Below are 15,016 nucleotides of genomic sequence, written 5' to 3' on the forward strand. Positions count from 1 at the left end.
TGCGGCTATGGAATCCTGACCTGTTCACCGGACCTGCTACCTGTCCCAGACCTGCTATTTTCAACTCTCTAGAGACAGCAGGAGTGGTAGAAATACTTTTAATGATCGGCTACGAAAAGCCAACTGAAATTTACTCCTGAGGTGCTGACTTGCTGCACCCTCGACAACTACTGTGATTATTATTATTTGACCATGCTGGTCATTTATGAACATTTGAACATCTTGGCCATGTTCTGTTATAATCTCCACCTGGCACAGCCAGAAGAGAACTGGCCACCCCTCATAGTCTGGTTCCGCTCTAGGTTTCTTCCTAGGTTTTGGCCTTTCTAGGGCGTTTTTCCTAGCCACCGTGCTTCTACACCTGCATTGCTTGCTGTTTGGGGTTTTAGGCTGGGTTTCTGTACAGCACTTTGAGATATCAGCTGATGTACGAAGGGCTATATAAATACATTTGATTTGATTTGGACATCTGTCCTTTGGTCTGGTGAGTCCAAATTGGAGATTTTTGGTTCCAACCGCTGTGTCTTTGTGAGATGCAGAGTAGGTGAACGGATGATCTCTGCATGTGTGGTTTCCACCGTGAAGCATGGAGGAGGAGTTGTGCTGGTGTGGGTGTGCTTTGCGGGTGCCACTGTCAGTGATATTTTTAGAATTCAAGGCACACTTAACCAGCATGGCTCCCACAGCATTCTGCAGCGATACGCCATCCCTTCTGGTTTGCGCTTAGTGGGACTATCATTTGTTTTTCAACACGACAATGTCCCAACAAATCTCCAGGCTGTGTAAGGGCTATTTGACCAAGAAGGAGAGTGATGGAGTGCTGCATCAGATGACCTGGCCTCCCCAATCACCCGACCGCAACGCAATTGAGATGTTTGGGATGAGTTGGACCGCAGAGTGAAGGAAAATCAGTCATCAGGTGCCCAGCATATGTGGGAACTCCTTCAAGACTATTGGAAAAGCATTCCTCATGAAGCTGGTTGAGAGAATGCCAAGAGTGTTCAAAGCTGTCATCAAGGCAAAGGGTGGCTACTTTGAAAAATCTAACATTTTAAATATATTTTGATTTGTTAAGACACTTTTTTGGGTTACTACATGATTCCGTATGTGTTATTTCATAGTTTTGATGTATTTGCTATTATTCTACAATGTAGAAAATAGTAAAAATAAAGGAAAACCCTTGAGGTGTGTCCAAACTTTCGACTGGTACTGTAGATAAGCAAATTCACCAGATTTTATGATCACATCATAGGCAGGGAAAATAAGTAGCCACATAGACTGATGAAAATGTAGGAGTAGGTGTACTGTTTATTTATGTACATTTTATCATGTAAATCAATTATTTTGGGATTCCCATTGGATTTTACATGCAAATGATGTGTATCAAGCCCATTGCATTCTGCAATTATAATAGTCTTTCCCCTAAATACCTCCTCTAGAAAATAAAATGCAGATCTGACATTATTCTCTCTTGTTCTGTTTGTCCTCGGGGCCTGGAAACCGAAGCAGGGTGTTTATGTACAATAAGCATTAGGTCAAGGGGATTAGATAAACAATGTGATTTGTATTATAGCATTTAGCAACATGAATGAGATTAGGCCTGCAGCTTGTGAAAAATATGACCCTGTTGTAGTTTTACTAGAAAGTGAAACCCTTACAATCTTTCCACAGAATGTTGAAAAATATCTTTATTTAGAAAACCACATTTGAAACAGCAGAGCTTGAATAAAAAATAAGAGAAATACACTGTGTACAAAAAAATTCAACATTTTGTATCCAATTTTTTTAAATTCACTGAGCTTTATTTTTAGTACTCTTTTATTCACTTAATTACTTACGATTGTTTTATTGTCGAGGTGAAACTGTAAGTTAAGTATTTAATTGTATATCCACGTATATCATGTTTATATGACCAATAAACAGACATGAACTTGAATGACTCCTGACAATAAATGAAACGGTGACATGAGGATTTTATAGCAAGTAAGCAAGCTAACATTGTTGAATGCTACTGAACAGCCTTGTTTTATCCCAGATAAATACATGTTAAATAATAAGTCCTAGGAGAGGCACATTTGCAGTTGGATGTTTTAGGTATGTTGTCCATAGGCTCCTGCATAGCCGCAGGAAGTAGTTTGAGGGTGCTGATACAGACGGCTATATCGGTCCGCAAATCCAGGACTAGTAAAGCCCCAGTGTACTACTTTTGTGAAGTTTAAAAATATATATATAAATAAACATAAAATATGTATTAATAAATGTTTTATATATTTTTTTTTGTCAGGGGACCGAGAGCACCCTCAGCACCCATTCTTCCCACGGCTACGGGCTCCTGTTCTCTCCATAGCCTCATAGTCCACAGATTATGGTGTGTTTGACCTAATGATTGGGAACTCGGGTGAAATTCATACAGCGCCCCTGAAACAAAACAAAATGCAGATTATTTATTCCATTTAAACCTTTCACTTTACCAGGTAAGTAAGTTCTTAAGTATTAAGAACACATCATTTTTTACAATAGAGAGCAGTTAGGCTTAAATGTACCTATTGTATTCTACACTTATTAGAAAATGTACAGCAGTACTTCCTTAGCATACACCTCCCCAGCACCACCTCCATATCAGCCCAATCCTCATAATAGTGCATGGCTGCATCTACCCATTCTCCCCACCATGCATGGACTTGTTTCTCAGATAAATAAGGTACATCAGTTACAAAATGAGATCCTAATGGGAGTCGCTATATACGTGGCATATCATGGACATTTTTGAACAATGCAGAGTTGGTAATTACAATAATATATCATAATTAAACTCAATTGAGGCAGCCCGTAATGGGTAAGGAGGAGATGGTGAATGGGCCGGCGCATTGACACAACATCAATTTTAGCCAATCAAGCACGAGAGCATAACTGGCTGAACAGACAGCCACTCCCATTCGGTCAAGAAGGGAGCCCCCATCGTTATCCCAGGCGAGTATAGAGCAGGTACAGTGCCATGCAAAAGTATTCTTCCCCCTTGGTGTTTTTCCTATTTTCTTGCATTACAACCTGTAATTTAAATGGATTTTTATTTGGATTTCATGTAATGGACATACACAAAATAGTCCAAATTGGTGAAGTGAAATGAAAAAAATTATAACTTGTTTAAAATAAAAAAAAAATTAAAAAACGGAAAAGTGATGCGTGCATATGTATTCACCCCCTTTGCTGTGAAGCCCCTAAATAAGATCTGGTGCAACCAATTACCTTCAAAAATCACATAATTAGTTAAATAAAGTCCACCTGTGTGCAATCTAAGTGTCACATGATCTGTCACATGATCTCAGTATATATACACCTGTATATATACACCTATATACACCTCAGTATATATACACTGAAAGGCCCTAGAGTCTGCAACAACACTAAGCAAGGGGCACCACCAAGCAAGTGGCACCATGAAGACAAAGGAGACTTTGAACATCCCACAGAGCACCATTAAATCGATTATTAAAAAATGGAAAGAATATGGCACCACAACAAACATGCCAAAACTCACAGACCAGGCAAAGAGGGCATTAATCAGAGAGGCAACAAAGAGACCAAAGATAACCGTGAAGGAGCTGCAAAGCTCCACAGCGGAGATTGGAGTATCTGTCCATTGGACCCCGTTAAGCCAGTACACTCCACAGAGCTGGGCTTTACAGAAGAGTGTCCAGAAAAAAGCCATTGATTAAAGGAAAAAAAATAGCAAACACATTTGGTGTTCGCCAAAAGGCACGTGGGAGACTCCCCAAACATATGGAAGAAGGTACTCTGGTCAGATGAGACTAAAATTGAGCTTTTTGGCTATCAAGGAAAACGCTATGTCTGGCGCAAACCCCAACACCTTTCATCAAATCAAAGTTTATTTGTCACGTGCGCCGAATACAACAGGACCTTACAGTGGACCTTACAGTGAAATGCTTACTTACAGGCTCTAACCAATAGTGCAAAAAAGGTGTTAGGTGAACAATAGGTAAGTAAAGAAATAAAACAACAGTAAAAAGACAGGCTATATACAGTAGCGAGGCTATAAAAGCAGCGAGAATACATACAGACACTGGTTAGTCAGGCTGATTGAGGTAGTATGTACCGTACATGTAGATATGGTTAAAGTGACAATGCATATATGATGAACAGAGAGTAGCAGAGGTATAAAAGAGGGGTTGGTGGGTGGCGGGACACAATGCAGCCCGGTTAGCCAATGTGTGGGAGCACTGGTTGGTCGTCCCAATTTAGGTACTATGTACATGAATGTATAGTTAAAGTGACTATGTATATTTGATAAACAGAGTGTACCAGCAGCACCCCGAGAACACCATCCCCAGAGTGAAGCATGGTGGTGGCAGCATCATTCTGTGGGGATGTTTTCATCGGTAGGGACTGGGAAACTGGTCAGAATTTAAGGAATGATGGATGGTGCTAAATAGAGGGAAATTCTTGAGGGAAACATGTTTCAGTCTTCCAGAGATATGAGACTGGGACGGAGGTTCACCTTCCAGCAGGACAATGACCCTAAGCATACTGCAAAAGCAACACTTGAGTGGTTTAAGGTAAACTTTTAAATGTCTTGGAATGGCCTAGTCAAAGCCCAGACCTCAATCCAATTGAGAATCTGTGGTATGACTTAAAGATTGCTGTACACCTGCGGAACCCATCCAACTTGAAGGAGCTGGAGCAGTTTTGCCTTGAAGAATGGGCAAAAATCCCAGTGGCTAGATGTGCCAAGCTTATAGAGACATACCCCAAGAGACTTGCAGCTGTAATTGCTGCAAAAGGTGGCTCTACAAAGTATTGACTTTGGGGGGTTGAATAGTTTCGCACACTCAAGTTTTCTGTTTTTCTGTCTTATTTCTTGTTTGTTTCACAATCCAAAATATTTAGCATCATCAAAGTATTAGGCATGTTGTGGAAATCAAATGATACAAACCCCCCCAAAATCCATTTTAATTCCAGGTTGTAAGGCAACAAAATAGGAAAAATGCCAAGCGGGTTGAATACTTTCGCAAGCCACTGTAAGTACCAGCCCTCCTATAGCCACACACCAGGAAAAGGAATTGGTGCATGGTTAAACGCATGCTTACAGCTAGTATGGCTGTTCAGTGTTCACATTTATCAATTACTTATTGAAGCCAAGATGTTTTACGGAGTTTTGCTTGAAATAGTACATTTTGGTTGCAGTTTTAAGTTGAAACCTAAATCTGGCACCATAATAATAAGTTACATTTGACCTCAAATGACCTGTAACTTACAAAACCATAACCATGAAATAAAACATTTATTTCAAAAGGTTGTTATAGTAAATGTAGTGTAGTAATTCAGAATAAATTCAGTATAGTATTATCACATGAACTGACACCCCAGACAGACCCTACCTCCCTTACTAATGGAAAGACGATGACCAGCATCCTGCACTTACCTAGAGTGTCTGGTCTATAATGACAGGACAATAGTATGAATGACCAGTGTCTTAATTAACACGTATTACACGAACACAGCATGACAGAGTACACGAACACAGCGTGACAGAGTACACGAACACGGTGTGACAGAGTACACGAACACGGTGTGACAGAGTACACGAACACAGCGTGACAGAGTACACAAACACAGCGTGACAGAGTACACGAACACAGCGTGACAGAGTACACGAACACAGCGTGACAGAGTACACGAACACAGCGTGACAGAGTATAATAACACAGTATGACATCCTCCCATCTTCGTTTACTAACTGTGACAGGGCAGAGGCCTCACATAATAGTGATAATACAATGCATTCGGAAAGTATTCAGACCCCTTGACTTTTTCCACATTTTGATACTTTACAGCCTTATTATAAAATTGATTAAATAATTGTTTTTCCTCATCAATTTATACACAATACTTCATAATGACGAAGTGAAAACAGGTTTTTAGAAATGTTTGCAAATTTATTAAAAATAAAAAACAGATACCTTATTTACATAAATGTTAACACACTTTGCTATGAGACTTGAAATTGAGGTGCATCCTGTTTCCACTGATCATCCTTTGATATTTTTCTTCAACTTGATTGGAGTCCACCTGTGGTAAATTCAATTTATTGGATTTGGAAAGGCACACAGTTGACAGTGTCAGAACAAAAACCAAGCCATGAGGTTGAAGGAATTGTCCGTAGAGCTCCGAGACAGGATTGTGTCGAGGCACAGATCTTGGGAAGGGTAACAAAAAATGTCTGCAGCATTGAAGGACTCCAACAACACAGTGCCCTCCTTCATTCATAAAAATGAAGAAGTTTGGAACCACCAAGACTCTTCCGAGAGCTGGTCACCTGGCCAAACTGAGTAATTGGGAGAGTGGACATCAGAAGCCACTCCTCAGTAAAAGGCACATGACAGCCCGCTTGGAGTTTGCCAAAACGCACCTAAAGGACTCTCAGACCATGACAAACAAGATTCTCTGGTCAGATGAAACCAAGATTGAACTCTTTGGCCAGAATGCCAAGTGGTACATCTGGAGGAAACCTGGCACGGTGGTGGTGGTGGTAGCATCATGCTGTGGGGATGTTTTTCAGAGTCAAGGACTGGGAGACTAGTCAGGATCGAGGGAAAGATTAATGGAGCAAAGTAAAGAGAGATCCTTGATGAAAATCTGCTACAGAGCAATCAGGACCTCAGACTGGGGCAAAGGTTCACCTTCCAATATGACAACAACCCAAAGCACACAACCAAGACAATGCAGGAGTGGCTTCGGGACAAGTCTCTGAATGTCCTTGAGTGGCCGAGCCAAAGCCCGAACCCTATCTAACATCTCTGGAGAGACCTGAAAATAGCTGTGCAGCGACGCTCCCCAAACAACCTGACAGAGCTTGAGAGGATCTGCAGAGAAGAATGGGAGAAACTCCCCAAATACAGTCTGTCACGTGTGCTCCCTCTCCGGCCTCTAGGTCACCAGGCTGCTCGTTAGGGCGCACACCTGTCACGTGCATAAGCGTTACATAAGCGTTACAGCGTTACATGCATAATGAGACTCACCTGGACTCCATCACCTCCTTGATTACCTGCTCTTCATACAGTTGAAGTCGGAAGTTTACATACACTTAGGTTGGAGTCATTAAAACTTGTTTTTCAACCACTCCACAAATGTCTTGTTAACAAACTATAGTTTTGGCAAGTCAGTTACGACATCTACTTTGTGCATGACACAAGTCATTTTTCCAACAATTGTTTACAGACAGATTATTTCACTTATAATTCACTGTATCGCAATTCCAGTGGGTCAGAAGTCTACATACACTAAGTTGACTGTGCCATTAAACAGCTTGGATAAATTCCAGAAAATGATGTCATGGCTTTAGAAGCTTCTGGTAAGCAAATTGACATCATTTGAGTCAATTGGAGATGTACCTATGGATGTATTTCAAGGCCTACCTTCAAACTCAGTGCCTCTTTGCTTGACATCATGGGAAAATCAAAAGAAATCAGCCAAGACCTCAGAAAGAAAATTGTAGACCTCCACAAGTCTGGTTCATCCTTGGGAGCAATTTCCAAACGCCTGAAGGTATCACGTTCATCTGTACAAACAATAGCACGCAAGTATAAACACCATGGGACCACGCAGCTGTCATACCACTCAGGAAGGAGATGCATTCTGTCTGTTAGAGGTGAACGTACTTTGGTGCGAAAAGTGAAAATCAATCCCAGAACAACAGCAAAGGACCTTGTGAAGATGCTGGAGGAAACAGGTACAAAGGTATACAGTTTTACACAGTAAAACGAGTCTTATATCGACATAACCTGAAGGCCGCTCAGCAAGGAAGAAGCCACTGCTCCTAAACCACCATAAAAAAGCCTGACTACAGTTTGCAACTGCACATGGGGACAAAGATCGTACTTTTTGGAGAAATGTCCTCTGGTTTGATGAAACAAAAATAGAACTCTTTGGCCATAATGACCATCGTTATGTTTGGAGGAAAAGGGGGAGGCTTGCAAGCCGAAGAACGCCATCCCAACCGTGAAGCACAGGGGTGGCAGCATGATGTTGTGGGGGTGCTTTGCTGCAGGAGGGACTGGTGCGCTTCACAAAATATATATTTTTAATTAATCCATTTTAGAACAACGTTGTAACGTAACAATGTGGAAAAAGTCAAGTGGAACGAATACTTTCCTAATGCACTGTAGACATTAAGGGTCAGGGTGGCCAGTCACACCAACATGGACATCCATCCTCTTCTCTCAGTGGAGAGTCATAACTAACCTTCTAGGTTTTCTTTCTCTCCCTTTACTACCCCTCACCACTGATGAGCTAGACAAGGTTACTAACGTGTGAAAACTGAATGACAATGACCAAACAGAGAGCTCAGTCTTCTTTTCTCTCTTTCTCTTTTCTCTCTCTTTCTCTTTCTCTCTTTCTCTTTCTCTCGTTCTCTTTCTCTTCTGTTCTCTCTCTTTCTCTTTTCTTTCTCTTTCTCTCGTTCTCTTTCTCTCATTCTCTTTCTCTTCTGTTCTCTCTCTTTCTCTTTTCTCTCTCTTTCTCTTTCTCTCTTTCTCTTTCTCTCGTTCTCTTTCTCTTCTGTTCTCTCTTTCTCTTTTCTCTCTCTTTCTCTTTCTCTCTTTCTCTTTCTCTCGTTCTCTTTCTCTTCTGTTCTCTCTCTTTCTCTTCTGTTCTCTCTCTTTCTCTTCTCTCTCTTTCTCTTCTGTTCTCTCTCTTTCTCTTCTTCTCTCTCTTTCTCTCTCTTCCTTTCTCTTTCTTTTGTTGCAGTCAGGGTTTGGTCAATTCCATTTCAATTCAGTCAATTCAGGAAGTAATCTGAAAACAAAGGGGGTACCTTACCCTGTCCTGTGCTGTTGGTCTCATGACAGCAACTCGATCATACTGGCGCCTGAGTAATGCTACTAGAGCATCAAAACGCCCCTGAGAGAAAGAAACAATGAGAATTGTGGTGATGAAACCAGTCTAAACAAAGATATGATGAAACCAGTAAAAAATATTAAAGATATCAAGTCAGTTACTGACTGCCATTGTCAACTGGGTTTGAAAGCATCCGAACTGACCTTGATGGGTGTGTACCATCTGGACTGTTCTGGGATGTGATAGGTGGGGTGTGGACTCTGAGGCATTGGTTTTCTTCCAATGGTTTCATCCACCTCCTCTTCCACCATTGTGACCACTGCGTTCTTAGCTTTCTCTAGCCGTGCACCTTCCTCCGTGGAACCCTTCTCTCCCCATCGAACCTAATACACACTTTACATTAGGTTCTTTTATACAGTTCACCTTGCATTTTATACTGTTTATGTATTTTTTTGTAGCACAAAATAACCATTCAGACCTTTAGAGTTACTAACATCACTCAAAATAAAGTAACACAACTCACAGTCAAGATATAGTGCAGCCCGAATAGATGGGGTTGAATGGGGTAATACTCATTCTGACGTACCTCCATGCGTTTCATTCCTCCGATACCTCTTCCCCCATAATAGGATGCATCCACCATGGGCCACTTCCTCTTGGGTAGAGGGTCCTCCTCAGGCTCCTATTGGAGGAGACACAGCGAAACCACTGCATTAACCCTGTGAAGAGCTGAATGAACTGACATTCATGTTGATTTAAACAACAGTCTTAAGGATCTAAGCAGTTCACTCACAGGTACTGGTGGAGGAGGGGGAGGAGGGGGGCGACAGGGAGGGGGGTCCTTGATCACCTGTAAAATAGAAGCCTTCTTCTATTACTATATACTATCAACCAACAACCATTTGAACTGATTCACTCATACTGTTTCTATTTTTCAATGGGAAAAGTGCTGTGTTGAACCACTCACAATAGTGCAGCAGAGCGGCCAGAACCACCACAGCAGAACCAGAGCCAGTAACAGGAGGAGGACCAAGACCAGCACCAGCACCACTGTCCCATCAGACTGCATCAGGAGACACTGTCACTTTAAATGTGTAGCTATAGCACTCTGAATGAATTCTATTGTGTAGTTTGTGTGTTTTCATGTTTTATGTACCATCTTTTTAAGCACATGACCAAGTTCATTTCCCTCTTGTGGAATATAAATTTGATCTGAATCCCTCATTGAGTCTGAATGGTAAACAAAGCAGCCTGGTACGCAACACAGACTTCAACAGATTACTTTATACCAAACATAAATATAATATATACTACTTGATAAACTGGGTGTTTCAAGCCCTGAATGCTGATTGGCTGAAGGCTGTGGTTTATCAAACTGACCAAATCAGACCAAACTGAATGTCAATGGAGTGAGGCTGTTTGTTTTGAGTGTTGGCGTTGTCTGTAATACTGATACTCACACATTCTGTAGCGTAGATAGTGAATGGACTTGAGATGTAGGACTGACCCTTGTTCAAGCTGATCAGCACATCTATCGATCTATTGAGAGAGAAAGGAAATCCAGACCATTTCTATGTTATTGCTGAGAGAGATAGAGACTAACAAAGTAGGTCAAGTCGAACTTAATTGATGAATCGGCCTGGCAGACCAAACGTCGAAATGCCAGGGCACTGTGCCATAGCAAACAGGCATGCTGGTGGCAGGGTAAACACTATTACATGGTCAACGGTGGGTACCCACTGGGTACAGACGTCGGTTCAACATCTAGTTTTCATTAACATTTGGTTGAGTTGTCAACTAACGTGAATTCAAAGTGAAATCAACAACAAGTGTCACCATGTCATTGGATTTAGGGTAAAAGTTGGGAGAAAATTGCCCTCATGTTGATTACTTTTTCTGTGCTTTTCCAATCAGATTGACACGTTGATTCAACGTTATCACATAGATTTTGGGGGTTGAAATGACGTGGAAACAAAGTTGATACGATGCGTTTTGCCCAGTGGGTAAACACTAACAGGGTCACAAAGTCTCACAAAAACATCAACCTGTACAAAACTGTTTAATTGACAAGATGCCAAACCATTTTGGTGTGTCTCACCACTACACATTGGTTCAGCCTATTAGTTGTATATTTTATTAAGAAACCAGGCAGGTAACTGTAATGGAATAGGACTGAACCACATTTATTCTCCAATCTCCACCAAACTTCTATTCTATTTTTATACTTTAATTATTTTATTTTGTTGCTTTTATAAAGCAATCGATCCATTACCCGTGGAACCAACTGCCCACCCTGAATGAAAGTGTGTGTAGTCTTCGACAGTGGAGCTTGGGTTTCAGCATGGTTCTTCTCTCACGGCAACCAACAGACAACATGCCATTCCTTTGATCTGGCCATCTGAACGCGCTCAGTAGCTCACTGGCCATTTATGGCTACAGGAAGTTCCACGAGGAGAGAATCAAGTGCAGCACTTACTGTCCGGCTTCATGCAGCACTGGTGCTGGACACAACAGATAGCCATCCTGCACCACACTAGGGCTCTCATCTGGGAGAGGGAAAGAGAGAGAGAGCGAGAGGGAGGGGTTGTGGGGAGCGAGAGAAAGTGTGAAAGGGAGGGGTGTGTGATCTCTATGCCCTCTCAGTGAAGAGACATGGTTTGTTATGTTCTATATTAAGCAATGAGACAGAGACCAGCTCCATGCACTCAGCTGGCTACAGAATGACGTCTCTGTTCTCTAGCTACTAAATAAGACACTGTTCTGTTCTCTCCGGTTTGGGAAAATAGTGAGCCCCAACATTCACTCTATGGCCTCATTACTCTATTAGTATGGCTACAGAATGAACAGGGTTACCAACATCTTTCCATGATGAAATTGATTGAATCCTGAGGAATGGCATTGAAGTGCATTGTTTGGTGTACAACTACAAAGGACTGTGGCATCTGGTAATATACATGAATGAATGTGATGTAACAAGCGGTTAGGGGGTGTTATTGTCAATTTGCACTCTTACAGTAGGTTGGTGTGTCAATATTGGAATGCAGAATGTGATGCATTATGGAGCTTGTGGTAGGGTATACTAACTGTAGGTCTTCTGGTTGACTGTGAGAACACAGATCACTCCCTCCTGGCTCCTCCCACGGGTGAAATCATATCCTCTCAGCACAATGTTAAAAGATTCTGGAATGTTATGGAGGGTCACAATGTTAGAATTTTCGGGAACAAACTAATAATAATGTTAACCAATATTGATCACATTTAATTAGTATAACGACAAACTAAATCTTTGCAACATACCGTTCACACAAACATTAGTGGGCTCTATACTGAATATTTCTGTGCAGGATTTCTTCAAAATCTGTGAAAAATATAAATAACGATGATGTAAATTACATGGTTTGTGTCTTAAAGTTTATTCTGACATATTGCTCTATGTAATTATTCTGACCTCACCGAATTCACAATGGTTTTGAGTGCATGAAATCCAGCCAGCACTGGGAATACTTGGTCTTTGCTGTCTGCAATGTCAACAAGCTGTAGAGATAAGAATGCAAGCATACTCTATGATGTTACACAACATCTGAGAGGTTGCCTTCCCACATCTAACGTACGACATAGCACTCTCTCCCTCATTGTCAGTACATTACTCTGTCTCTCTGTTGATGTTTTCCTGCCTGGTTTCCAAGGCTCTCATCTAATGTAATGAAACTATAACAGGAAGCAGGGCTGGCACGATCGTGATCTTATTAGATGATTACAGTACAACGGACTTCCTGTCCAGACTGCTAACGCTCGCTGAGAGGGACAGACGATCAAATCATTAAACTGGTACTCTCATTTTCCTTTCACTATGTTATCAATATCAATCAGCTGTTACAGCATTGTGCATGCTTATCCAACAGATTTCAATGTAAACAAATATTTCAGCAGGGATACTGTTTGTGCATGGCTGTGTGCAGTTTGTGACTGCTTCTCCAGCCTACCATTGATAAAGTGAGACTTCAAAATCATACCTGTCTCTCATCAAAGTCCTTCACACCGACACAGTACACTCTAGCACCAAACTCCCTGGCCGCGTTAGCCTGAAACAAAAAGAGAGGACCAATAGATGAATTTATGGAAAATAGCTGTGTACTAGTAAGAACTCAAAGCAAAGTAAGTACTATGTTATTGCTCATCACAGTCTCTTATAATGACATTACCTCCTCTACTGTCAGTTCATAGGGATAGACCTCCAGTTTCCCATCAGTCAGAGCGATGATGATGCTGGATGACCGTGTGACCTGGGCCTTTATCTGCTCTGAAGCCTACATGTAGGAAGCCATGTTTTAATGGACAACACATACAGTACAACTACAAAAATATATATAACTGCTATGAATCAAAACCTCATACCACTTTCATTCCTTCGTGCATGTATGTTTCACCAGCTGGTCTGATTTCACTTAACTTTTTCAAGCCTTCCTCTATTTCATACCTACAAAGGAACAAGAAATATGCATTTTAGGTCCTGTATTATCTGAGCGATGATGTGTACCGCGAGAGAGTGTGTGTGCTGTCTCGTTAGGTGAAATATGTTTACTGTTGTAGTACCTGTCTCCAGTTAGTGGTAGAATCACCTCCGCTCTAGATGAGAAAACTATGAAGGAAACTCTCATCTTTGGACTAGAACAAACACAGATACACAAGGGGATAAACGGGATTAAACACCCAAGAAGATGCAGAAGCAGATTAACTCCAGCAATGACTGGTCATTTTGTATTTAAAAGACTACAGTAACAGTAGCTTTACTTAGCCCTATTCCCCACACCCTTTGGGGCTAACCATTTTTTTCTACATTAGCCTACAATTATACACCAGTTGCCACCACAGCCAGATGTGCCGAATGTTTTGTGGAGTTAAATTTAGTACCCCATTATTAAGTTTAAAAATAATCCCAGGCATGCAGTATCCTAGTGTTCGGTGGACCTACTTAATGTTAAATGCCTAGGCTTCTGTTCGATAAAGATATGCCCCACTTTCACAGGACCGTGTTTACTACAGTTTATCTATTGATTCCAGCTGTGAAAACATGCCCTTGGTAAATCATTGATAAAAGGGGCTCATTCAATCAATATACTGAAAACTTGTATCATGAGAGAAAGGGAGAGAGAGAGTTGTGTGGGTTTTGTCCTGATGGATAGTGACATGTTCAAGGCACATTTAACTTCATAGAGAGCTTGACCTGAGAGCATAGACAGTTTACCTCACAAAGCGGTTGGTGAGCTGCTCCACAAACTCATAGATCTCTCCCCAGTTATCATACACACTACCAGACCTGTAGAGCACACAATGAAACTCTCTGAACCAAACAAACCCATACGAGGACTATACAGACTGAAAAAGAACATTAGTCATTTTAATACCATTCACATTAGCATTTTGACTGCTTGTTACACATTTGTTTTTTTTCACACACATAAAATGATAATAAAATGTTTGATGCGTGCACTCTGACACCTGATAGATGCTATTGAATTATGTTGATACAAGATACTTCAACATAAAAAAAATAGAACAAGAAGTCACGTTCATATCAACGACATCTTCCATTTAGTTTAGAGGCTAGGCTACTTACCTATCTAAAACGAAATAAATATCAAAAGCTCCATGGCAAGATGCCTCTTCGCTTTGACAAAATAATGTGTTTATTAGAAAGGAAAGAAGAAATACAATCCCTTGTCCGTTGAGGATCATTGCCTTGATAAAAATCATATTTTCTCAATTATATTTTGCACATTTCACTGTCTACCTTACATGCGCTTCCTTGTATGTTAAACAAGATAAATCAAGGCTCAAGACTGACTGATTTTCCAACGAAAAAATGGACAAGAAACTGACATTACTTTTACGCGACATGTTACTAGCATATGTCTTTGTAAATACCGATGATTGTCCTTGCCACTCGCATAGTTGTTAACTATACATTGTCTGAATTGAGAGAATAAAATGATTTGGCCGGTCGCATCACCGCGGATACTGTACCATCCCATCTGAAGTGGGCATGCGCAAGATATCCGGACACTTCGAACCCTATTTCTTTTTTTACCTTTATTTTTTACCTCTATCGCTCGCTCACCAGCGTTGGGGAGACAGCAGGTGACAACATGTTTTGTTAAATTAA

At 41.0% G+C, this 15,016-nt stretch overlaps 1 protein-coding gene across 1 annotated transcript; it reads right to left on the reverse strand.

The window, feature by feature from the left end:
• Positions 1-1,113: 1,113 nt before the first annotated feature.
• On the reverse strand, positions 1,114-14,912 carry LOC110536997 (ANTXR cell adhesion molecule 2b). The gene is made up of 17 exons (XM_021622689.2): positions 14,471-14,912; positions 14,099-14,170; positions 13,447-13,518; positions 13,249-13,330; positions 13,056-13,160; positions 12,867-12,935; positions 12,307-12,387; positions 12,151-12,211; positions 11,938-12,033; positions 11,330-11,399; positions 10,314-10,392; positions 9,821-9,916; positions 9,647-9,703; positions 9,440-9,535; positions 9,057-9,236; positions 8,836-8,916; positions 1,114-2,418 (listed from the first exon to the last, which is right to left on the reverse strand). Exons 1-17 carry the CDS (start codon positions 14,605-14,607, stop codon positions 2,380-2,382), a joined length of 1,473 nt encoding a protein of 490 aa, XP_021478364.1. The 5' UTR covers positions 14,608-14,912; the 3' UTR covers positions 1,114-2,379.
• Positions 14,913-15,016: the final 104 nt, after the last annotated feature.

Source organism: Oncorhynchus mykiss, chromosome 12, assembly GCF_013265735.2.
Source record: "Oncorhynchus mykiss isolate Arlee chromosome 12, USDA_OmykA_1.1, whole genome shotgun sequence".
NCBI lineage: Eukaryota > Metazoa > Chordata > Actinopteri > Salmoniformes > Salmonidae > Oncorhynchus > Oncorhynchus mykiss.